Source organism: Carettochelys insculpta, chromosome 3 (genome assembly GCF_033958435.1).
Source record: "Carettochelys insculpta isolate YL-2023 chromosome 3, ASM3395843v1, whole genome shotgun sequence".
In the NCBI taxonomy this organism is placed as follows: Eukaryota; Metazoa; Chordata; order Testudines; family Carettochelyidae; genus Carettochelys; species Carettochelys insculpta.
Window position 1 is genome coordinate 205,849,287 of NC_134139.1, and position 25,597 is coordinate 205,874,883.

Below are 25,597 nucleotides of genomic sequence, written 5' to 3' on the forward strand. Positions count from 1 at the left end.
ATTGGTGTGCCTCACTTTACCCATTTGTAAAAGAGGGTTGATAAGGATGCTAACGCCTGCCACCCAACAGGGCTGTTGTGAGGCTTAGAGCACTAATTTTGTGACCCTCCCACACCAGGGAAATGCAGCACCAGAGTCCCTCACTCCTATCGCTGTTTAATCTCCAGAACCTCAGGGCTGTGGACATCTGCCCACTCGGGGTGCACGACGGGGCCTTATCTGTGGTTGAGGATCACCAAGACCAGTGATTCTGGGTGTCTTCCTCCATCTTACGAGACCTGAGGGAAGGCCCTGCAGCAAGGTTATGCCCAGATTCGGAATGGCCGCTGTCCTGTATTACCACCACAGAGACTGAGGCCAGCAAGCTTGTTTCCCTATGGCCTATCTGCACATGCAGGCGAGGTTGCCTTTAACACAGCTGGCTGCCTCCTCCCTCTACCTCCAGTGATGTTGAAGCCCGGCCCAGAGAAAATGCCTATCAGGGGACCTACTGTGGTGACACCAGAGGGGCTGGGGACATGGGCAGAGATCTGTGAGACACCCGCTGGGCTGAGGACACAGCCCTGCCCTGCCTTTGAGCCCTGTGTGTATGCACCTCCCTAGAACAGAGGGCAAGTTCTGGGATTCAGCTGGAGAATTGGTGCTACTGGGTCCCAGATGCAGACCTCCTCGGGGCAGCAGGAGGGAGACAAGCGCTGCTGTGGGGTCAAGCCAGAAACCAGAAACACACAGCCGTTCCCTGCCTCAGGGGTGAGGAGAGGATAGGTGAAGTCTCCAGGGGGAGGGGAGCGTTTTTCTCCACCATGAAACATCCCCTCAGTTTTCCTTACAATGCTGCCACTCTGCTGCTGTCATGAGTCAGTGCAATCACAGCCAAAGCTGATGACCGTGGTTCTCCTGTCGCTGGTGGCAGCCCATCTCCCCAAGATGCAAGGATTCTTCTGTCACCTTAGCACGGTCTCCACGTGGAGGACTTGGGTTGGTTTAACGAGGCCACCCCTGGCTGACAGACTTATCCTGGCCTAATTTTCTAGCGCCGTCCAGGCCTGATTTTGCAACCTGAACCTTCCAAGCAGACCTCGTCAGAGGCCCGAAGGGGACGTAACAAAAGGATGTTTGAGGGTCTGACATCTGAAGGTCTGATGCATGAATTTGGATCTCCCAGGGGTGACAATACTTACACCTGGGACATCTCAGTGCTACAGCCGTACAAAGACGAGAGTAATAGCACGAGGCAGTACACACCACTCAGACACAGGTGGGTGGAGTAAGGTAGCCGTGATACACCCTTGTGCCTTCCTGAGCCTGGGCTGCTGCACAGACCTCTGGTATGACTTAGACACCGCCGTGGGGCCTGTCTACCTTACAGCAGCCCCTCTGGGCTGCAGCACGGCCTGGAATACCTATCTGAGTTACTTCTACAGCCCCAGGTCACATCCGCCACGCCCCTGCCTCAGCCCCTGTAAGGCAGTACATTTTGCAGCGCCAGTGGGTATCTCTACAGTACAAAAGCTGACAGCCACGCTAAGCTGGTCCAGGTTAGTCCACTGTCTTGTGGGCCCCAATCTGAAGGGCTATAAAACTGCGGTGTAGATTTGTGATGCGGCTTGCGGGCCTGTGATGGGAGAAGGTCTTGGAGCCCAGGCTCCAGTTTTACAGATGGGGAAGTGAGGGATGTCTGCACTGCAGCTGGCAGGGAGCCTCTCAGCTCAGATGGACAGGCTCACACTAGCTCTGTTTCAGCGTTGGCAGAAGTGTTCTGAAAGATTCAGACTGTGGCAGACACCCTGTGTGAGGAATTTCCCAACCAGGCAAAACTATCAGCTCCTGAAAATGGGGTCTTGTAATGGAAAATGTCAGGTAACCTTTACAACAGGGGAACCAGTAGGCACCCCGAGAGAGGAAAGAGTGGAGGTTCAGCATACTGGTGGGCTCCGTTCATCAGCTCTCCTCCGTCCCTCCCCAGTGCCTCCGGCCCACTGCGGATCAGCTGTTCAGAGGCAGGCCGGAGGCACGGTGGCCAGGGAGGGAGCGAACACACAGAAAGGTGATGCGAGGATGGGGCACATTTGCTGGAGGAGGCGGAATGGGGCAGGAAGAGATGGGTGTGGATGGTGCATTGGAGGAAGGGGTGAAGTGGGGTTGAGACCTGGGGTGGGCACCCAGGGAAATGAGAAAGTCCATGCCCACAACTCATGCCCTCGGGCCCACCTATAGAGTCTGTTATAATTTCCTACTTTCCCTTATCTCCTGCTGAGTTCTTTAAGTTTCTTTAAGTTTCACCTGAACTTGTTTCCTGGCTTCCCGATATTTTAACCACCCTCCACCCCACCCAGTTTAGTTACCACTACATATTTATAGCCCCTAATTATGAATATTTTGTTGCCACTGAATAACAATAATTTTTCCCCTTTCATAGCAGCTTCCACTCAAGACTCTCAAAGGGCTTTAACAATATTAGTTAAACAAACAAATGGCTCTAACCTGGTGACACCTCAGCCAGGCAGACATCATCCAGCACAGCATATGTGGGGTGCACCAAGGCATGGAGACATGCCCCGGGTCACTGAAACACAAGTAGCAGAGCAGGCATGCCAGACTCTTGCTGTAACCTGTAGACCGCGTGCCTTCCATTGTTCTTTGGGAGGAAATGTTCTGCTGTCAATCACTGCCAGAAACAACCCTGGCCTCCACCTCAGTGCAAAGGGAACAGACAAGCCAGCTGCATCGGAACAGCCACTGTTCACCTGTCACACTGTGACACCCAAGAAAAGAAGGATCTAACAGGTGTAACCCTTCTGCCAGCTGCAGTCAGGGCCGCGTTCAATATCTAGGGACTACTCTCCGTCCATCCTACACAAAACCGGCTTGAGCACCCATGGAGTGACCTGGGAAATTCGCACCCAAGCCTGGGGGGCTCAGACGCAATCGTGGAACCAAAGAACACTAGAACTGAAAGGGAACTCGAGAGGTCATTGAGTCAGTCCTCTGCCCTCATGGCAGGTCCGAGCACCATCCAGACTGGTTCTGGGCTCTCTGCTTCCCGCCTCGGAAGCGCAGAGTCTGAGTGGAGGAAAAAAAACTTTCATTTAAAAGGGAGGGAGGTAACTTGGTATTAACCTGGGAAAACACCATAGACAGAGTTCATAAATCTAAACCATGAGTAAAAGTCCCACCCCAAGTAGGTTGGACAGTGTCCTGTTCCTCTCAGGTTCCTAAGTCCAGCAACCTGAATGGCCCCTTCACACACCCAACCCTTCCCTGCACCTGTCTCATAGTCGCTGCCCATGGTCAGAGCAGACCCAGAGTTCCACCAGCTGATGGTAAGGAGGCATCTTACTCATTCTGTTGGTCACTCACCATCCTCCTGCTCACTGGTGCCACCTTGCTGACTGCTTGTTGTTTCTCATACCACTCCATTGCCTGGCTGGCTGCTGATTGCGTATCTCTCTGGGGCCACCCTACAGGTTGTCAGCCACTACCCAATCAGCTCAACTTTGGTCCCTCCATCTTAAATGACATCAGCATTCACAGCAAGCAAGGTAGAGAAAACCTCACCACAACAGAAATGACCTAAAACAAACCCCCCTAATATTACTTATTGAGTGCGCTTTTTGAACAGAAACACAAACAACCCAAGCTCACTCAAGCACAACCACCATCACTTTTGTTGTCTCTTACTGACAGCTGAAGTCCAACTCCTGCCTAGCAAGGTTCTTTGGGGTAACAGCGAGCCATTTCCTTTGTAACAACGTAGCACAATCGACAGAGCTGCTGCTGTTGGGTCACAAATTAAGTTGATTACAACCCACAAAAAAACAAGCCATCTGCTGAACAGCTAACACATCTCACCAAAGCAGGAGCAAACTGTATTTACATAGCCACACCCCACTTCCAGCCAGTTGGGAAACATTCCTGCAGATCCTGCTTACACAAGTTACGGAAATTCAAATGTCTCTTTGCCTTAAGACCCAGTCTCTCAGGTTTGGTGCCTTAGGGGCTGCAATCAGAGAGAATCTTTGCACTGTCCTCAGTGGGTTTTGGATCAGGATGTCACCAGGCAGAGAGTGGAAGTTTGGCTTGCTACTTCCATCCCTGGATGTCTGCATCCAACATTCAGCCAGGCACAGAGCAAAGCAGAGTCCGCCCTTCCCATTGCTGTTTTGTCTCAGGCTGTTTCTCAGTCAGCAGCCTCTCCAGCTGCCTAGGACCCTAGGGAAGGCAGGGACAGGGCTCGATCACATGAGCAGGTTTCCGTCCTGAGTCGGAAGAATTCTTGGGCTGTTTTGTTAGATCTGAAGCTCCTGGGGCTAACTGGCCTGCCAGGCACAAGGACTCCTGTAAGTGAAAAACAAGCAACAACGTGTCAGGGCTGCTCCAGACTGGAGCGGATCTCCCAGAGGTGCTGGCTTGGCTGAGCTTGTGGCAGAACATGCCCTGTGCATGGGTGGCTCTCAGTTCAATGCTTAAGTAAGGTTCCTCTTACAGCCTGATTTTTCACTGCAACACAGTGTTCCCTCCAATTTTTTCCATCCATGGGAGGAATAAATTTTGTTATGTGCACCAAGGAGTGTGTGGAAGTGCACCACCAATAGAAACACAGGCTGCCCCCTGTGGGAGCTCTGCTAATCAGCTGGGCAGCACCTGACTGTCCTGGGGGATGCCCAAGTGCTCAGCTTACAGGGGATGCTTCACCTGACATGCCTCCCGTACCCTAAACCTGCAGAACTCCCCACACGTAGCTGGCCTGGCTGTGGAGATGTCCCCCACCCCCCAGGCTCTGAAGGCTGGAGGAGAACCTTGCAGAGCTGCCCCCTCTCTGCTGGCCCTTGTTTCAAGGCTGTTTTTTTTTCTTTCTCACTGCTCCTATCAGTGACCCACAAGAGAGAATCTTTGGCCCTGCAGGGTTAAGTCCTGCTGAAATATCCTAGCTGTCCACCAGCCTTCCCAGGTCATTGTTACTCTCTTACAGCTCCTTGGCGCAGCTCCGGACAACTTAGGGTGAAATCCAGGCTCTGCTGAAGTGCCTGGCAATGCTTCCACTGACCCAGGGGAGCTGGGATCTCACCCTCCCTGTCCAGGAGACATGGGCCAATGCAGGAGTCAGGAGACAGCAGCTCAGCTCTGACATGGTTACGTGACCTCAGGCTGGTCTGTGATCATTGGCTTCCTAGCCTCAGGCAGGACTAAGGCAGCTACTTGCTGCCACAAAGCATGCTGGGTTACAGATTAAATGCCCAAAGGACTTCTTAGCGGTCACTTGATAGCAAGGAGGACAGTCAGGTGGTCAAGGAGTAGCCTTCAGATGCTAATGAGTTTTTTGGTACAGCTGATCTTTGAGAGGATGGTCCACGGGGTGCTACAATTTATTGAGTAAAATGCTTTGGTCAGGCCGATGAAACTCATATATAAGGCTTGGTTTTGTTCTCCACATTTTTCTTGCAGTTGCCGGGCAGGGAAAATCATGTCCACTGCTCCTCAGAATGGTTGGAAGCCACACTGGGGTTCCGGGAGAACTTCTGAGAGTGGCAGGAGTTGGCTTGAAAGGATTCTAGCTCCGATTTTTTCTGCCATTGCCAGGAGAGAGATGTCACTATAATTTCCACAGTCTGACTTTTCGCCCTTCTTGAAAAGACCAACAATCAGTGTTTCTCTGAAATTTTGTGGCACCTGCTGCCGAGCCCAGATCATAAGAATCAGTACGTGGAGCTGTTTGTGGAGCTCTGGCACACTTTCTTTGAAGACTTCCATGAAGATCCCATCTAGTTCGGTTACCTTGCTGCATCTCACCACTTTGGTGGCAGCTTGGACCTCACGCAGGATAGGAAGTGTTGCAATATCATCTCTAGGTGGTAGCTGAGGGCTTTGGTCAAGGGATTCTGGGACCACAGTGGAGGGGCGGTTCAAGAGTTCATTATAGTGCTCCCTCCAGCGAGAGGCAATGGCTTCATTGTCTGCCAAGAGGCATCCTTTGATCTCAGGGGATTGAATCCACGGTTGCTCAGTCCAAAAACAGCTTTGGTAGCATTGAAGAAACCTCTCTTACCACTGATGTCTGCGAGATGCTGGAGTTCTCATGCCTTCTCAATCCACCACTGGTTTTTCAGAGTCCTTGTTTTAAGTTGGACTTCTGCCTTGGCCTTGGCATGTGCTTCTCTCTTCGTCGTGCGGTTGATGTCACTTTGCCAGGCCCTAAAGGCTTTCCTTTTTCCTTCAATCAAGCGTTCAATTTCCACATTGTTCTCATCAAACCCGTCCTGATCTTCCTGGGCTGGTAGCCAGGGGTTTCTCCCCAGGCTCCAATGAAGGCATTTTTCAGTTGACACCAATGTTCTTCTACATCTTCAGGGTGTACTGTCAGCAGTAGGAGCGCTGTCTGGAAGTCATTTTGTCTGATGGGGTCCTTCAAGCCTCGTACATCGATCTTTGATCAGACCTGTTTCCTCCGACGTCTCCATTTGGTGACAACCCTAATCACCATTGTGCTTCAAGTAAGGCAGGTCTGCATCTGATGAAGTGGGTCTTTGCCCATGAAAGCTTACGCTCAGACATGTCTGTTTGTCTATAAGGTGCCACATGACCCCTCATTGCTCTTGTCTTTATTGGGTATGTCTTTCAGGACTGTGTCCAGTTGAGTGTAAAACTTCTCCTTCACATCATCTTCAGTATCTAGAGTTAGTGCATAAGCACAGATGACAGTTGCTGGTTGGTTTTTGGCGAGCTTCAAGCAGCACGTCATGAGATGTTCATTGATGCCAACAGGGACTTCAGATAGGATCTTGTCAGTTCATTTTTGATGAGAAATCCTACTCCATAAATTCATTTTTCTTCCTTTGGGGGTCCTTTCCTGAAAAGTGTGTACCATCCGCCGTCTTCTCTTAGCTGTCCTTCTTCAGGTCTACGTGTTTCTACCAGGGCAGCAATACCAAAGTTGAACCATCACAGCTTACAGGCAACAATTGCAGTGCATCTTTCAGGTCACTCACTGTCTGAGTTGTCCATTAGAGTCTGAATACCCCATGTTTCCAAGTTTACTGTTCAATTTTGACCACATGGAGGTGAAACCACTGGACATGATTATCCAGTCTCGGGATGTTGAAGTGGATTCTGTTTAGGGCACCTTTTCTAGCCCTCTCCTCATGTGGGCTGAGCAGAGCAGATCCTAAATAGGGCAGTTCAGTCAAGGATGCAGCGGCTGGACGGTTGTCCTCAAAACAGCATGACTGATACAGACATCCACCACCTACATGCTGGTTCCTGACTAAAAACTTCCAGACTTCACAGTCTTGCTCCTGTCACCTTTTATCAGTCGCCCTAGGGCTTAAGTTTAGGAGATCAGTACATAGGAAGAGGCCTGCGTGTGACTTCTTTTAGCACGGGGGGACTGTTGCATTGCAGCCACCACACGGTTCTTGACAGATAGAAAGACCAGGTCCAATGGTGTGGGATACATGACGACTGGGAGTCTTCTGTCGGCTGCAGCCTTCATGCGCCTTCACAGCTGTTGTAGCATTACCCTTGCTGTCCTCCGCCTGTTCTGCCGTTGAGGACTTTTAGGGTTGTTCTTTGTCTGGACCCTCCCCCTTGATGTTGCTGCCATGGGTGACCCCGCTGGGAGTGGGAGAATCCCTGCGGCATCGGTCTTGGGTTCATTGAAACACACACGCCCTCTCACCACGACCAGGGGACAATCTTGAGAGGAGGACTGTGAATCATAGAATCCTCGGGCAGGAAGGGACCTCAGGGGACCATCGAGTCCAGGCCCCTGCCCAAAGCAGGGTCAACCCCAACTAAACCATCCCAGCCAGGACCTTGTCAAGCCGTGACTTAAAAACCTTTAGGAATGGAGATTCCACCACATCTCTAGGTAACTCATTCCAGTGCTTCACCACCCTCCCGGGGAAGTAGTTTTTCCTAACATCCAGCTCACACCTCCCGCTCTGTAACTCGAGACCGTTGCTCCTTGTTCTGCCACCTGTCACCACTGAGAACAGCCCCTCTCTTTCTTCTTCAGAACCTCCCTTTGGGAAGTTGAAGGCTGCTATCAAATCATCCCTCACTCTTCTCTTGTGCAAGCTAAATAAGTCCAAGTCCCTCAGCCTCTCCTTGTAGGACACGTGCTCCAGCCCCTAATCCTTTTGGTTGCCTTCCGCTGGACCCTCTCCAATCCACAACAGTGAGGGCCCTCACTGGCTAAGTGCTACCTGCTAGGAAGAGTCATTTCACAGCCCTCTGGGAACAGCGGAAGCTTCATTCTGCTTTTCACTGCATTGGCTTGTACTGGAGCCCTATGTGAAAGCGAGCAAGAGAACACAAAAGCTAAATTACAAATGAGGGTGCAGCCCCAGCTGGTGTTTACCGATTTCTACAGACACTGCCTACTGAGTTGGACACTGGTTTATGCCAGTCCATCTCCATCCACCGGCTGAATCCCCCTGGCTGAACACTCTCCCCCACCTGAAAAAGTGGAGGGACTTGAACCTGGAACCTCTGGAGCTTAGTGGAGGAGCCTCTACAGTTAGAGCTAAAAGCCAGGTGCTCTTCAGCTAAGGATGCAGAGAAGACTTGTTATTTCTGTTTGGCACCACTATGTGGGACAGCAAACCACCCCAGGGGAGCATTTCAATGGAGTGGGCCATACTGTTAAAGACCTGAGAAGATGCGTCTTACACGAAATAGCCTTTAATAGCAGAGTACAAAGGGAAATGTGTAAACTGCAGTTTATGCTCAAATTGAGATGAGGCTTGGCCTTAACAGAGATAGCAATTACCTCACGCATTACAAAGACAGCTTCCCACTCTTTGAGATTCGTAGTGATCTCAGGCAGGACACTTAGGCTGTGTCTACACTACAAAAATAACTTGGAAGTTGCTTACTTCGAAGTACAACTGCAAAATAAGCAACTTCGAAGTACAGCGTCTACACACACCCTACTTTGAACAAAACAAAAAGCAGTCAAGTAGCACTTGAAAGACCAGCAAAAAAGTTTATTAGGTGAGCTTTCGTGGCTATGGCTATGGTCTGAAGAAGTGGGTCTGTCCCACGGAAGCTCACCTAATAAATTTTTTGCTAGTCTTTAAAGTGCTGCTTGACTGCTTTTTGTTTTGATAGTGTATAGGCTATCACGGCTTCCTCTCTGTTACTTTGAGCAAGTATCAGAGAGGGAGCCGTGTTAGTCTGTAGCTTCAAGAACAACAAGAAGTCTTGTGGCACCTTATAGACTAACAGATATTTTGGAGCAGAAGGTTTCGTGGGCAAAGACCCACTTCATCAGATGCATGAGTGGGGGCGTTTCAGAGGAGGGTTTAAAGACAGAGTCTCAGTAAAGGGGAGGACAGAGCTGACAAGATCTGTTCAGTCACGGAGGATGTGGCCCATTATCAGGAGTTCATGTGGAGTTATGAACATCAAGAGAGGAGAAATCAAGCCAGTGCAGTCAGGGAGGATGTGACTCATTATCAGTAGCTAACGTGGAGGTGTGAACATCAAGAGCGGAGAAACTGCCACAGGACTTCTTGTTGTTTTTGTGTTATAAAACTATCAGCACTGTACTGGAAATGGCACGTCTCCAGCTCCAAAGCACCAGGTCTGGTCCATGAAAGCTCATCACCTAAGAAATTATTCTGAGAGTCTTTAAAGTGCTACTTGACTGCTGGTTTGTTTTGTTGGAATACAGACTAACAAGGCCTCTCTCTGTTACCACCCCTAGGTCTGGGGGTTACAGCTACTGATGTCTTTATCTCTGCAAAAGGCCTGAAAGCCAAGTTCCAGCCCTGGTGCTGGGTGGGCATCAATTTTTGCAGCCTAATCCTCTCTGCAACAGCAGCTGACCTCCCGCTCCGAACGCTCCACTAGCCGGCAAAGTTCCCATCGGGAATAATGGCCCCACAACCTCGACTTCAGCAGCGATCAGATCGAGGTGGTTGTTTCACCCCCATATAAAGGAAGAGGGGGCAGATCCTGCTGTCCATTACAGGGTCCATCCACAGTCATTTAACTTAGTTCAGGGAAGTTACTCCAGTGTTACACCAGAGTTACTGAGCGCAGAATCCGGCCCATTGCGTTCAGATCCAAGCTCCTGCTCTGTTCTTCCTCTGCTTCCTATCAACCATCTTTAAGCCCATGTCGTCAGCCCCGCTGGCTCCAGCTCTGTGTCTGTGGGCCTGGTCTCCTGTTCCAAGCCTGTTCCGTGCAGTCCTGGGCGAGGGGGTGAGGCAGCGAGGGGGGGACGCTGGTGGGGGGGCTGCGGAATTGTGTGGAGGGCCAAGTTATTTGTTCTCGATACAAACAGCCAGGCTTTCCCTTTGCTTGAATCGTGAAGGGAGAACCTGGACTCATAACATCCGGCAGGAGGGGCCGGTCTTATCAGGCAGGAAACACTCAGCTCTGGACACATCCGCTCTGCGCTGCCTGCACCCAAAGCAGCTCCTACTGGCAGCACTTGGCAGGAAAACTCAGCAGCTTGTCTCATTCTCTCCTCTTCACTGAGGGACTGAGTCTTCTGGCCTAACTTGGCGCTGAATAGATGCTCCCCTGGCCAGGCTGAGCGCTCCCGGACTCAGGGGTGTGGGCCAGCAGATCAGACCCCACAAACAGGAGCTGCATACAAGTTCATTCCACCACACAGGGGGAAAGAATCCCACTTCATTGTAGCTACAGCCATCACCAGTGCCCATAAAACAGCCTCAGCTGGGAAGCAGATTAGGAAGGCTCTGCCACTGACTCACTGTGCAGCCTTAGGCAAATCCCTTCATCTCGCTATGGCTCTATTGCCTTATGTGTAGGGTGGGGATAATGATAGCCCTGCTCTGGTGTAAAGCACTTGGCAGTCTATGGCATATGGGATTGTATTCAGGGCAGTGAACCCACCCCCTTTGTCCATGGCGCTGCCACTGACCTGCTATTTTTAGCTCAGCTCAGGCTACCTCAGCTGGGGCTTGCACATCTAGTGGGCGACAGCCCCCGCCCCTTAGTGTAAGTCTGCAACAATGCTACAGCAACTGTACTGGCCCAACGATATCAGGGAAACCGTATAGTAGAGGCGCAGCCCGCACCAATAGACATGGACGCCGCTACCCCAAACGACGTCAGCTGTGCTGACAGAAGCAGTCTCTTATCCAACCAGCTGCAGCGAGGTGGGGCTGTTGGCATAGCTGTGGCACCCGGAGAGGTGGGTTTTTCACCCCCCCTCCATTCAACGTAGCCAAGGCGACATACTTTTTCGGTGTGGACCAGGCCTCGAGAGCCAACAGGATCTTTCTTACCTCCATTGTACAGATGGGGAAACTGAGGCACCAAGCGGTTAAATAAGCTGCCCAGGGACACCCAGGGTGCCTGTGGTGGTACTGAGAAATAAAGCCGGTGCCCCTGGACTGCAAGGTCTCCATTTTCTTTCCAAACGTTATGGCTGCCGTCTTACTCCGATGAGAGAGACCCTCACCCACCCCAGGGGACAGGGTCTGTGCTTGATGGCTTGTGCTATCCAGTCTGCTGGTGCCTCACGTAAAGCCCTCGCCTCCTGGGCCGAATAGTCACGTCCGGCCTTCTCCAGTCAAACCTGCTGGGCTTCCTTTGACAATATCCACATCCTCCCCACAACAGTTGTGGGATTCAGTCAGCAATAGGCAACCCAGCTGAGGGGGCTGCCAAACTGTTGTCCACCATTAGAATCTGGTCTCCTCGGGGAGGGACTGTGCCAGGTGCTGTCCCCCTCACCCAGGAGGCAAGAGAACTAGGCCACTGTGCACCAGCTGGGCCCCACAGGCGGCACTCAGTACGTGACACTGACTGCTGAGGTAAATCTCAGGCAAGTTTCCTCTGACACGGGACACTAGAACTGGAAGGAACCTTGAGAGGTCATCAGGTCCAGTCCCCTGTCCTCACAGCAGGGCCGAGCACCGACTAGGTCATCCCTAATAGATGTCTGTCTAACCTGCTCTTAAATGTCTCCGGTGATGGAGATTCCACAACCTCATCATCATCATCATCACTAACCGTGGGCTCAGCGCCCATTGGTGTCTGATGCCTCTCTCACCATTTCCTTCCATCTTTCCCTGTCCAGTGCAGAGTGGCTTAGTTTCTGTAGATTAGCTCCACACCCAGCTACTACATCATCTACCCATTCTCTGTGGGGTCTGCCTCTCCTATTCAAACCGTCCATTATGCCGAATACCAGGGTCTTGATTTTTCCTTCGTCGTTCATTCTGCAAATATGTCCAAATAGTTGTAGCTTCCGTTTTATAACCTTCTGCAGCAGGTTCTCTTTCGGCTGTATCTTCCTATAGAATTCCTCATTGGTGACCTTCTGCATCCATCCTATTTTCAGAATTGTTCTATAACAACTCCTTTTGAACGCCAATATTCCACAACCTCCCTAGGCAATTTATTCCAGTGTTTAACCCCCCTGACAGGAAGTTTTTCCTAATGTCCAACCTAAATCTCCCTTGCTGCAGTTTAAGTCCATTGCTTCTTGTCCTGTCCTCAGACGCCAAGGAGAACAATTTTTTTCTCCCTTCTCCTTGTACAGTAAACTCTTTCAGATCCAGCAGCCCAGGGACCAGGAGATTGCCGAGTATTCAAATATTCCAAGTAATAGAGAGGTGTACCTAGCAAGGCATAACACTAAAGAAAAACAAGCTTAGATGTTATGAAGCAAACAAAGTACTGTACTTAACAGCAACGGTAGTATTGCATACTGTAAGTTTATATTGTGTTTGCTCTATTCATTTATATTTACTTTCACTACTTATGGAAACAAAAAACAGTCAAGTAGCACTTTAAAGACTAGCCAAATAGTTTAATAGGTGAGTTTTCGTGGGACAGACCCACTTCTTCAGACGAGAAGAAGAAGTGGTCTGAAGAAGTGGGTCTGTCCCACGAAAGCTCACCTAATAGACTATTTGGCTAGTCTTTAAAGTGCTACTTGACTGCTTTTTGTTTTGATAGTGTATAGACCAGCACGGCTTCCTCTCTGTTACTTATGGAAAATGTAACAAATTTACTTATGGTTAAAATGCTGGTTCTTTGAGAGTTCTGGATGATAGAATGCCGGCTATGAAAACTTTTACTGTAACACATTTTTAAGTACTTGAAAACTGCTATCACGCCCCTCCTCTTGGTCTTCTCATTTCTAAACTATACAAGCCCAGTCCTTTCAGCCGTGCCTCATAGCTCATGTTCTCTAGATCTTTAACCATTCCTGTTGCTCTTCTCTGGACCTTCTCCAGTTTTTTCCTGAGAACCTCTTGGCCAGAAGGAGATCTGGGGGCCCAGAGAAGAGCTGGTGGCACCTCTTTTGTCAGAGACACTGAGTTAGGGCAGATTCAGCGTCATCAAGACTGGCCTCAGTAACTTGGAATCCTCACCACCTGTTCTCTGAACTGAAGGGAACTCAGTTCTCTCCGGAGGGGACCAGGCACATGACACACACTAGCTCCCAGGCAGACTGAATTCCATGACTATCCAGGAAGGGCGATGTCATGTTGGCTCACGGTTACTAAAATTGCAACGGGCACAACAAAAATATTGCCGGCTTGAGCGTGGCATGGAAACCAGCCATCCTGCTGGTTCAAGCAGTGGGTTCGGCGACCCATGGACTCGATCAAAGGCTAGAAGTGACTTTTTCAGTTCTCCCCCTCTCTCTGGTCACTGCCTGGGATCTATGCAGAAAACAACAGCGGAGTCTGGTTTCAGAAGATCCCTGGGCTCATTTTTGTTTTCATGCCCCGCCCTGCACATCCTTAGGAGCAGAAGTTAGTCATCACCAGCTGGGTTCCTTGTAAACTGAGTGCTTGGCCAGCCACCCGGGAGATATTGACGAGCCGCCCCATTGATCAGCTGCCAGCATGTATTTCTACCATTGATGCACATCTGCACCCATAACAAAATGTATTCCACACATGGAAAAAAATGGGGGGAATACAGGTCACCAGCTCCTGGTCATCCTGGGGACAGTGGGCAGAGACTTGCCTAAGGTAGCACCGTGGAACAAGCTGCTGCCTGAGCCGTCCCAGCCACAAAAGCCATCACCACCCTAGGCACCAGCTGGGTCCTCACTGGCAGTTGCAGCAGACACACCGATGACTGACTGGACCCAGCGACGTCTGTGTGTGCTTCACCACTGGCAATGGCTTGGTATTCATTTGCCAGCTGAGGCTGAAGCCTTACTCTGCCCCATGCTGCACATACACCCAGTGAGCGCTGGAGACAGTCCCTGCCCATGGGTGCACCCTGCATCTCTGGTTGAAGAAATGTTGTTGGAGGACCGAGTGGGAGGCTACCGCTTGTTCGTGCCCTGTTTGGTGAGTGCCTAGGGCACGTCACCCTCAGAATTGCCATTCGGGCACCATCGAAGCCCTAAATCTGCAAATAAATGCTCCCCCCCCCAACACCAAGGGTTGATTCTGCGGGGTTAGCTAAGCGGGATGAAAACAGAGCCCTCAGTTTGCTGTGGTTATTAGAACTTGATCAGGAAATAGGTTGCTGGTGCTGATCCCAAATTTCGCCACTACTGCACTCACCCCAAATGTCCCCAAAGTAGGGGTGTCTAGTTTACAGCCAGCCCTGTTGCTTGGAATCCCCCAACAACACCACCGCCAAATCCAAGCGTTTTGATGCAGGCCCGGCTCTGCTCCTGACAGGTAACGCGTGTGGGCGGTGCACTCTGCTTTGGCTCAGGCGATTCTGTTTTGAACAAGTGCGACAAAGTCCTTCCCTCCCTAACTGCACAGCCAAACTGACCCAGGCATTAATCTAGCCTCTGGCCTAGAAGCTGGAGTAGAGTGCTTAAAAATACGTTACGTCTTAAGACCAGTGTTTGCTGTAAGATCAACATACGGGCCCACCCCACCAGCAGGGCGTCAAGTGCCATCCAGCTGATTTGCAGGGTGCCCACCGCAGGCAGTGTTTGTTTGTATTGGTGGTGCACATCCAGAAGTGGGTTGGTGCATATAACAAAATTTATTCCTCTCATGGATGGGAAAAATGCACAGGAACCCTGCTTAAGGCCAATAAGTAAGATGAGCTTGGTGTGATTTTTTTTCTGAGCTCTGAGCACCTACTGCTCCAGGTGATAATGAGGAGAGGAGACCTCTGAGGCTCGATACCCACATTAAATACAAACATAAGGTAATAAACAGATCTAGACCACCTGTAGGGGGTGCTGCTAGCCATGCCTCCTTAGATACATCCATTCTTGATATAGGAAGATGGTGTTAAGCTCTGTTCAGGAAACAAAGCTGTGAGATGGGAGGAGAAAACAGGTTGCTTTGTTGCTATTAAATCCCACTGCAAGCTGTTTGGGAGAGGGATGATATCTGCCTCTGTGCTTTGAACCCCTCGTTCAATAGGGCCCAATGTGATTGGGGCATGGGTATATGTATAATTGGAGATACACATCTCCTAGAACTGGAAGGGACCTGGGGAGGTCGTCTAGTCCAGCCCCCTGCCCTCTTGGCAGGACCAACCACCATCCCAATCCCTAAATGGGCTCCTCAACGGTTGAGCTCACATCCTTGGGTTTAGCAGGCCAATGCTCAAGCCACTGATCTATCTCCTCCCTCCCTTAATTTTTTTTTTAAATTATTGTCCCTGGACCCCCAAATAACCTCCTTGAGGACTGAGCTCACAACCTTGTGTCTAACAGGCCAGGACTCAAACCACTGAGCTATCCCTTGCTCCCCTGAAAAAAAAGAAGAAAATTGGAGACACACATCTCCTTGGGCTGGAAGGGACCTCAGGAGGTCATCTAGTCCAGTCCCCTGCATGGGAGCAAGCACCATCTCTGGCATCTATTTGCCCAAGCCCCTCAATGGCCTGCTCAAAGTCTGAGCTCACAATGCCAAGTTTAGCAGACCCATACTCAAACCACTGAGCTATCCCTCTCCCAGGGAGGCATTACTGGAACTAACCTGGCTTGCTCTGTCGGCAGTTATAACCCTCAGTCTCTGGATCTAACTGCACGAGACATACACACAGGTGCCCAAGACACTCAAAGCCCCCTGGCTTCTAGCAGGATTCCTAGGGTGAGTTTGTCCTAGGAACAGACGTCATGTTGCAAGGTGATGGAACTTGTGCTTCTGAAAGCCCCACCCTATGTTTGAATTGTGCCTGGGTCCCTTCCTCTCTCCAGGAAGCTGAGAACAACACCTGATCAAAGGCTGGTGGGATCTGAAAGCTGTATTGTGCAGTCTGAGTTCATTCCCAAGCTGCACTGCGAATTTGGAGTCTATCCCACATTTATTCAAGGGAAACTTTCTTTGATGGCTCTGCCATTCTTGTGCTTTGATGTCATCCCTCTCATCTGAAAGGCAGCCCGGTGTTGCAGGTGGAACATGGAAATAGGGAGTCCAGCTACTTGGAACCTAGTACTGACTCTGCTCCTTACTCATTACAGGACCTTGGGCCAATTACTTAACTTCTCTGTGCCTCAGTTTTCCAACTCGTAAGATAGGCTCAGTAATATCACCGATTCAAGAATGTCGTGAGGGTTATTTCACTTACAGTTGCAAAACACCTTGAACGCACAAAGTCTTCCCTATGGAATAATTTCCTCTATAGCAGTGTTTCTCACATAGGGGGTACTTGTACCTTGGGGGTGCACTGATCTCTTCCAGGGGGTACATCAACTCATCTAGAGCTTTGCCTAGTTTTACAACAGGCTACGTAAAAAATATGAGTAAAGTCAGTACAATCTAAAAGTTCATTCGGACCATGACTTGTTTGTACTGCTTCATATGCCTTATGCTGAAACGTAAGTGCAATATTTCTATTCCAATTCATTTATTTAGTAATAAGATAGTGCAAAGTCCGCAAATTTTCAGCAGTAGTCTTCTGTGGGATTTCTGCATGTTTGTGTAAGTAGTTTTTAAGTGAGGTGTAACTTGGTGGCATGCCACACAAATCTGACTCCTGCAAAGGGCACAGTAGTCTGGAAATATTGAATGACACTTGCTTCAAGACCTCAGATTACCATAGGACCATGTTTCTCAACTGTTGGTATGTGTACCCTTAGGGGTATGCGAGAGAAGGCTGGGGTACTTATAATTTTTTTAAAAGGTTGAGAAACACTGCTCTAGAGCATGTGCACAGAATTCAAGTACAGCATCTTCATTTTGTAATATTCATCAAAGCTTCTCTGAACAGTACATGTGTCATAGCTTTAGAGACATGCATGCTTAGATTGACTTAGCATCAGTCACCCTTCTAATAGATATTAGGGCATCACAAGCAATGCTCCCTCTATTTTTTTCCCATCTATAGGCAGAAAAAATTTTGTATGCATAAAAACATGCACAGATGTGTCCCACCAGTAAACTCACATACTGCCAGCTGTGAGAGCTCGACAAATTAACTAGGCAGCCCCTGAATCACTCCTAGGCAGCTACCCAAAGCTGCAGCTTACAGGGAACACTGAACAAGAACGTGCCATCTAGACCAGGGCGAGCACAGTCAGGGACAGGCCCCCTCAGGGGGGCATGAAATTCCGTAAAGAGGGCACAGCACGATTGGCTGCTGGGTCTCAGGCTCATCCATCCCATTTAAAATGTGTTATTGGTTTTGCATATGCCTATTCACACTTACATACCAATTAATAACACTTTTACATGCTACGTGTCTATTTTCTTACATGTGCTGAAAGGGTTTTTTTTTCATATGAACATCATCAAAATTTCCTTTGGTTTGGACGACATTAGACAGGTCGGGGGGGGGACTGATTGCAGGGATGAAAAGTGGGGCTAATTGCAGCGATGAAAAGTGGGGCCTGACGTTAAAAGTTTGCTCACCCCAATCTAGAGCACATGCAGCTGGTGAAATTGATTAGTTTGGATTCCCTCAAACTCACTCCTCTCAAAATACAGTCACCAGGCACGAGATACCAACAGGCTCCCGCCCCATCAGTCTGTGGGGAAGAAAGAGCCCTTACGGACGTGTAGGTGTCCGTGGACAATGCGACTCCTATCCGTTACCCCAGCTGTATTGCAAGGAATCTGGCTCTGTCTGTATAACTCTTTACCCACTGCGTCTCCGAGTTACCACTTGAAGCTGAAGAAGTGCGTCTTGCCCATGAAAGCTCCTGACCTAAAAAAAACTTTGTTAGTCTTTACGATGCTCGAGGGCTGCTTGTTTTTGTGATGCTACAGACTAACAGGGCTCCCCCTCTGATACAACTTGAAAGCCACTTGTCCTCCAGCATAGAGGTTTTTTAAAGTCTCCTCCTTTCCATCTTGTTTCATGTAACCAACAACTTTCACCTGTTAAGACTATTTTCCTCACTCCCATTTACACCACAGGCTTCTTCCTGGCACTCTGGCAATGTAAAAAGAGCTCAAGGGGGTATAAGTATTTAGCTTAAAAGGTCCTTAGTGGAGGGAAGAAACATGCCCTTTTAACTCACATTTCACTGAGCAAAACAGCCCACATATTTTGAGGACCACTCCTGCTCCTAAGGCAAACTCCCCATTCGCTTCTGTGAGCCCCAAAAATCAGGCCTCGATTGGACCCTACAATTCTTGCCTGTATCAAACTCTTGCTGCCATTGAAAGGTGCTTTGGATAAACAAGAAATGCACAAGCAGGTCCCTAAAAGAAATTTCTACTGATATATTGGGGAAAGTAAAAATATCTTAAATTGTGACTTAAATTAGTCCTGGATAAAGTATTACACAATTTTGAAAGATAGCCACAGGCCTTTTTTATTTAAAAAAAAAATTCAATGTAGAAAAGTTTGGCTGGAAATTAAAAAAAAAACTCCAACATAACACTGAGCACAATAAAGGCTTTCCCTTTGAAAACAGTTTTATACAGAACTACAGCCATTTAAATGATAAAAACAGTCATTGTATAAAAACATATTTAAATTAAATATTTTATGCGAACTCATATCAACACGCATTCAAAATGCATAAGAGTCACACGCACAAAAAAGACGGAAATATTAGCTTAAAACCTGGAAAGTTGTGGTTGTTTTAAGTATTCTTTGCAATTATATTATTATTTGCAATCCATTACGCTCTTGGGTTCAAAACCAGAAAATCATAACCACACTACTAACTAATCATAACCAAGTGTCATACAGTAATGCTAAGATTAATCATGGTATATAACTGATTTAAAATAAAAGGTCATCTTTATGAAAAAAAAAAAGAGCAAAAACTCTAGCAATACAAAATATGAAGGGGAAATAATGGAACATACAAATCAATGCACTTTATTACAAGCAATAATATACTGAAGTAAAGAGGAATGGGCATTTCATTTCTAAATATTAAGTATAGTGTTTGCTGTCAAATGATGCTTGATACAATGTGTCTGCTACATATCACCTCTTTTCCAAAGTGCTCATCAGAATAAATTCTTTCCAGCTGTGCGGGCAGGAAAAGGGGACATCCCTCGAGGTTTTTAAGTTCCGGCTTGACAAGGTCCTGGCTGGGATGATTTAACTGGGGTTGATCCTGCTTGAAGCAGGGGGCTGGACTAGATGACCTCCTGATGTCCCTTCCAGCCCTGGGATTCTGTGATTCTATGACGGGATATTAAATTCATTAGTGGGATCACTCAGGTTCTTGGCCTTCAGAGAAGCTGTAATAAAGGCCACCCGCACGTCTACATACATGGGAAATTACCTGTAGTGACACAAGCAGGGACCGATACTGTTCCTCTTGAACTCAGTGTAAGCAGGGTCAGAGTTCAGTGAAACTCTGTTTGTGCCGAAGTTAACTCAATTTTCCAGAATGCGCAAAATTCAGCTTCATACAGAAACTCAGCTGCCCCTTCAATCCTGGAGCAGCTACCGCCGTCCACTATTGCATGGCCCCGCTGTGTCACTGCATCACAGTTCCACTCATGGTGAACCTCCTCTCTCGGTCAAGTTGATCAGGGTGGGAATGACATCAGGGTTCCTCCCTTGGCCAGAGCTTTCCTTCTTTGGGTCTGATCTTTCCTCCCTTACCCTCTCAGAATTCCCACTGAAACCTGCAAAAAGTCCCCCGAGCCAAAGGAACACAGAGTAGGGCTGAGTGTTTGAGAGATCAGCCTTGATCCTGTGTATAGAAAGGCATCTAACAGAGCAGCGGCATTAGGGAATTGCAAGTCCTGTGACTTCAACGGCATCACAGTCCTTACGCTAGCACACACGCAAAAACTCCCAGCCACTTCCATGAAACTTCTGAACGCTGCAAGACCAGGCCAACAGAAAACACACACGGCTCTGAAAGACGCCTGTGCAGTTGTCGTTGGGTAAAGGTTTTCATGGGGGGTCATTACGTGAGAACAGGACATTTACCATCACACGACCATATTTTCTCAGTATGGCAAGAGCTGCTTTTCCCAGCCAGCATCTTAACCAGGACCAGGAGCTGAACTGGAACCCTGTGCTACCGAGTGCGGATTTCTACAGCTTGAGGCAGAGACAAGTTCCGTAGCTTGGGGCAGTCAGAGTCAAGCCGGAGAGCACAACTGGCTGCACACACGCTGACTGAAGGGTTATAGGTGCATTTGCTGTATCTTTGCTTTTCCCCACTTCCCTATCACAACACCACTGTGCTACACAGAACAAGGCATGGGCATGGATTTGTTCAGATTGTTCCTCCCCTTCATTGGACTCAGCTGGAGTGGAGGAACCTCAGACCCACCTCCAAGAAGCTGGAAGCCTAAATACCAGAGCCAGGCCCCAGTGCCACTGAAAAAAAAAAAAAAGCCAGACCCATTATCTAAAAGAACTTGCCGGGTTTATAAAATAAACAGGCAGGAGGGTGGTAACCAAGGTCTAGCTGGCTTGGAAAAGGGATTTGGCCACAGACCTTTTCTGAAGCCAGCTATCAAATACCTTTGGAAGCAGGAGACTCAACATTTATGCCAGTGGATGTCTGAGAAGCAAAATCCACAGAAAAGAGGCTCCGAAGCCAAGTCATTCCCAACCTGGCAACCCTGAGGAGCGTGGTGTCCCTCAGAGGTTGTGTACATGGAGTCATGCCAGTAATACGGTAGCGTCCGTCTCCAGGCAGTCCGCAGGCCCTGCTCCTTCTGGCCTAGGATATGCTGTAGTTGTTGTAGTAGGTAGCGGTGGCATCTGCTAGGACGGAGATGAGGCTTGTCTCAGTAGAGGGCGACCCACCTGCCACCTGAGAAACTTGGATGTGTCCATTGATTATCACGCCACTGTGGTCGGCGTGGCCGGGAGTGTTGAGATATTGGTCAAACTCATCGCGGTCCATCTCCCCAAGAAGTTCTGCTTGGCTCAGCTGGTCCAGGCTGTCAAAGCTGTGGTGTTCAGGGGGTGGGGAGAGCTGACCAAGATGGGCCTGGAGGTTGGGGGGTTGGATGGGGTGGAAGGCTGGTGTGTAGTAGATGGGAGGAGGAGGAGGGCAGCTGGAGATCGGGGAGACCATGGAGGTGCTGGTTTGAGGGACGGACATGGGGCCAAGGGGGTGGTGATTACACTGAAGGGAGCTGGTCGGGTACTCTGGAGAGTAAGGGGCCCCCGTCATATGGGGGTGGTGGTGTTCCTCCGAGCAGGGGGAGGAGAAGAAGTTCTGCTCAGGGTCTATCGCATCTAAAGGGGACATTTCAGGTGGGGTGGGCAGCCCATAGGGGTAGGTGTCCATGTTGGCACTGCTGCCGCTGGCCTGGGCCTCCCGGTAGCCTCTGATGCTCTGCAAGACGGGGCCAGGCGGGTACTCACCCTGCCCCTCCTTCCCCCCCACCGTCCTGCCGCAGGTCCGCTTCTCGGGCAGTGAATTCTGATCCCGGGCGAGGTTCCCCAGCAGAAAGCCAGGATCCACTCGCTTACAGAGACGCTTGACCTGCTTCTTCCTCCGGGGCCGGTACTTATAATTGGGGTAATCTTGCATGTGCTGCACCCTCAGTCTCTCTGCCTCCTCCACGTAAGGTCTCTTCTGGGAAGGGGTCAGAGACTTCCAGGACTTGCCTGCAGCAAGGAATGAAAAATAATCCCCTTAGAATGCAAGGCTGAGACATTTGTGCTGGGAGTGGAAGGTCTGTTTCCTTAAGCATCCAGAGAGCACTGGCTGGGACTCCAGGGCAGATCCTAGTCTTGTGGAAAACAATGGCCAAAAACTCACTGAATCCAACAGAACCGGGACTCGGCCTTTGAATAGGGATGTGACCCTCTGTAAAAAGTTGTGTCTGGGGCAGTGTTCGACTCCCACAGCCTGTGTTCCCTGCAAAACGAGCACTTGGGTGGCGACCCAGGAGAGAGTCAGATGCTGCCCAACAGACTAGCAGAATGCCCGCAGCAAGCAGCATATTTCTATTGGTGGTGCACATCCTCACATGCTGGGGTGCACATAAAATTTGTTCCACCCATGGTTGGAAAACATTACAGAGAACAAACACTACCTACAGCTCTATCCAGTGGGACCTCCCCAGGACAGCAAACACACCTAGCCCGGGGTGGTGGGGGAGAGGGAGTTGCCCTATCTGGAAACAAGAAGAGGCGGTGAGTCAGTTCAGCCAGATTTGGCCAAGTTAAGAGGTTGGGTTAGGAGGGAAGGGCACGTGTGCGGCTTGCCTTCTGCTTTCTCTTTATACAAACTCCTTAGATCAGATGCCCACTGACTGGGCATTCTTACACCAAATTACAGCCTTGCCCAAGCTACCGGGAAAGCCCCTGGATTTCCTCTCTGAGAGGCAGCCCTATAATCATAGAACACTAGAACTGGAAGGGACCTCGAGAAGTCATCAAGTCCACTTCCCTGCCCTCACAGCAGGACCAAGCACCTTCCAGATCTAGACCATCCCTGATAGATACTCTCTAACCTGCTTTTAAAGATCTCCAAGGAAGGAGATTCCACAACCTCCCCAGGCAATTTATTCTGGTGTTTACCCACCCTGACAGTTAGGAAGTTTTTCCTAATGTCCAAATGTCTTGTTAGTCTGTAGTTTCACAAACCACAAGCAGTCCTGGGGCACTTTGGAGACTAACACATCTATCAGGGCCATGAACCCCCCTGGGTTTTACTGCTGTTTTGTGTTTTTGTAATTAGACCAGCCAGCCTTGTAGCGTTGGGCTGCCACCACACATGGCTAGGAAGTCTGAACCCTGTGGAGATGCCAGGCCGGTTCTCCAGGGGATCAGAGAACAACAAGAAGTCTTGTGGCACTGAATAGACTAACAGATATTCTGGAGTATCAGCTTTGGCGGGCAAAGTCCCGCTTCGTCAGCTGCATGAGATGATGAAGCGGGTCTTTGCTCACGAAAGCTGATGCTCCAGAATATCTGTTAGTCTATAAGGTGCCAGAGGACTTCGTGTTGTTCTTGAAGCTAACACGGCTCCCCCTCCGATACTTGCCATTTATGAGTTCTTCACCAGACACACAAACTCTCTAAAATACACAGTAGATTGAGAACAAGAAGAATAAGTATGTTAGTCTATAAGGTGCCACAACACTTCTTGTTGTTCTCAAAGCTGCGGACTAACACGGCTCCCTCTCTGATACTTGTCACCATGCAGGGGATCAGAAGTGCTCAAAACCCTTCCCTGGAGCCCAACAAACACAGGCAGAGCAGGGTCCCAATCCAGCAAACGTCCAGCGACTGAGAAGCCCCGAGCAAGGCTCACTCGGTGCTCAGCAAACGCACCTCGCTGGGAGTTGCTGTCTTTGGGAAGAAGACCAGGCGGGGGCTCAGGGTTGGGCAGGGAGCTCCCCCATCGCAGCCCGGGGAAGTGGAGAAGAACAAGGGAAGGGACAGGAGAAAATCGCGGGGATGGGTTGGCTGGGAACCCCCCGGCCGGGAAGTGGGAGCCCAGCAGGACTCTCTGGGCCTCCTGAGCCAAGGAACCCGCAGGACTTGGGAGTCAGGCGAACTCCCCCCGCGCTGGCCGCTCAGACCCGCAGTCGGGAGCTTCCCAGCCCCTTGTTCCGCTCCGTGTGGACGCGCCCGAGCGCGGAGCCGGGAGACAAAGCCCAGCCCCGGCGCGGAGTTGTTGTGGCTGGGCCAAGCGAGCACCTGCCGGTGTTTGGGTACCACGGCCAGAGGCGGGGGCAGAGGGTGGGGGGCGAGGCCAGGCAGGGAAGAGGATCTCCCCGCAGCCGGGAGCCCAGGATGGGGGTGCAGGGAAGGGGCTCCCCCCAGCTGGGACCCCGAGATCGGGGGGCTCCCCCGCAGCTGGGACCCTGGAACTGGGGGGCTCCCCACAGCCGGGACCCGGGCTCGGGGGGGCAGGGAAGGGGCTCCCCCCAGCCGGGACCCGGGCTCGGGGGGGGCAGGGAAGGGGCTCCCCACAGCCGGGACCCGGGCTCGGGGGGGGCAGGGAAGGGGCTCCCCCCAGCCGGGACCCGGGCTCGGGGGGGGCAGGGAAGGGGCTCCCCACAGCCGGGACCCGGGCTCGGGGGGGGCAGGGAAGGGGCTCCCCACAGCCGGGACCCGGGCTCGGGGGGGGCAGGGAAGGGGCTCCCCACAGCCGGGACCCGGGCTCGGGGGGGGCAGGGAAGGGGCTCCCCACAGCCGGGACCCGGGCTCGGGGGGGCAGGGAAGGGGCTCCCCACAGCCGGGACCCGGGCTCGGGGGGGCAGGGAAGGGGCTCCCCACAGCCGGGACCCGGGCTCGGGGGGGCAGGGAAGGGGCTCCCCACAGCCGGGACCCGGGCTCGGGGGGGGCAGGGAAGGGGCTCCCCACAGCCGGGACCCGGGCTCGGGGGGGGGCAGGGAAGGGGCTCCCCACAGCCGGGACCCGGGCTCGGGGGGGGGCAGGGAAGGGGCTCCCCACAGCCGGGACCCGGGCTCGGGGGGGCAGGGAAGGGGCTCCCCACAGCCGGGACCCGGGCTCGGGGGTCAGGCTCACCCAGCATCTTGCTGAGCTCCGCGTTGTGCAGGTCGGGGTTCTGCACCGCCAGCCGCTTGCGCTCGTCCTTCGCCCACACCATGAAGGCGTTCATGGGTCTGCGGATGCGGGGCTCCGAGCCCTTGTCCCCCGCGGGGCGCGGCGCGGCCGGGGGCAGCTCCCCAGCCAGCGCCGGGCACTCCAGGCCCCCGGCCCAGGGGCAGGAGCGCAGCAGCGCGGCCATGGCCGGGACCCCTGCAGCGCCCGCCGCCCGCCGCCTATTTATGAGCTGCGCCCCGGAGCGTCCGCCAATGGCACCGCGGGGGCCGCGGCTCCTCCTGCCTTCAAACTCCGGCGCCCCGGCCGGCCGGCCTCGGGGAGACCTCGGCGGCGGCCGGACCCCTCCTCCGCCCTCTCCCCCCGGCCCCTCCCGTCCCCAGACCCCCCCCCCCTCCTGCCCCCCAGCCCCTCCCGCCCCCACCTCCTGCCCCTGCTGCCCGCAGAGCCCCCTCCTCCTGCCACCGCTCCTCCAGCCCCTCCTGCTCCCAGAACACCCCCTCTGGTCTCCTCCTCCCGCCCCAGCCTTCTCCTGCCCCCCAGACCTCCCCTCCTCCCCGGCCCCCACTCTCCCCCTGCTCCCCTCCTGCCCCCACAGCCCCCCCTCCAGCCCCTTTCTTCCAACCCCCCACCTTCCTCCCACCCCCCAGACCTCCCCTCCTCCTGTCCCCTTCCGCCCCTCCAGCCACTTCTCTGGCAGCTTGCCCGCCCCAGAGGGGCTTCCCCCCACCCTTCTGCCCCCTCCAGCCTAGGACAGGTG

The 25,597-nt window shown here is 51.5% G+C and overlaps 1 protein-coding gene across 2 annotated transcripts; it reads right to left on the minus strand.

Annotated features, from left to right (window-relative positions):
• Positions 1-18,673: 18,673 nt before the first annotated feature.
• SOX7 (SRY-box transcription factor 7) lies at positions 18,674-25,153 on the minus strand. 2 transcript variants are annotated; one of them, XR_012645156.1, is made up of 3 exons: positions 24,802-25,153; positions 19,622-21,924; positions 18,674-19,518 (listed from the first exon to the last, which is right to left on the minus strand). XR_012645156.1 is itself a non-coding variant. In XM_074991482.1 (2 exons), exons 1-2 carry the CDS (start codon positions 25,022-25,024, stop codon positions 21,026-21,028), a joined length of 1,122 nt encoding a protein of 373 aa, XP_074847583.1. In that variant the 5' UTR covers positions 25,025-25,153; the 3' UTR covers positions 18,674-21,025. The 2 variants fall into 2 exon arrangements, 1 of the variants encoding a protein (XP_074847583.1); XM_074991482.1 differs by having other exon boundaries at positions 18,674-21,924.
• Between the last annotated feature and the right edge of the window lie 444 nt (positions 25,154-25,597).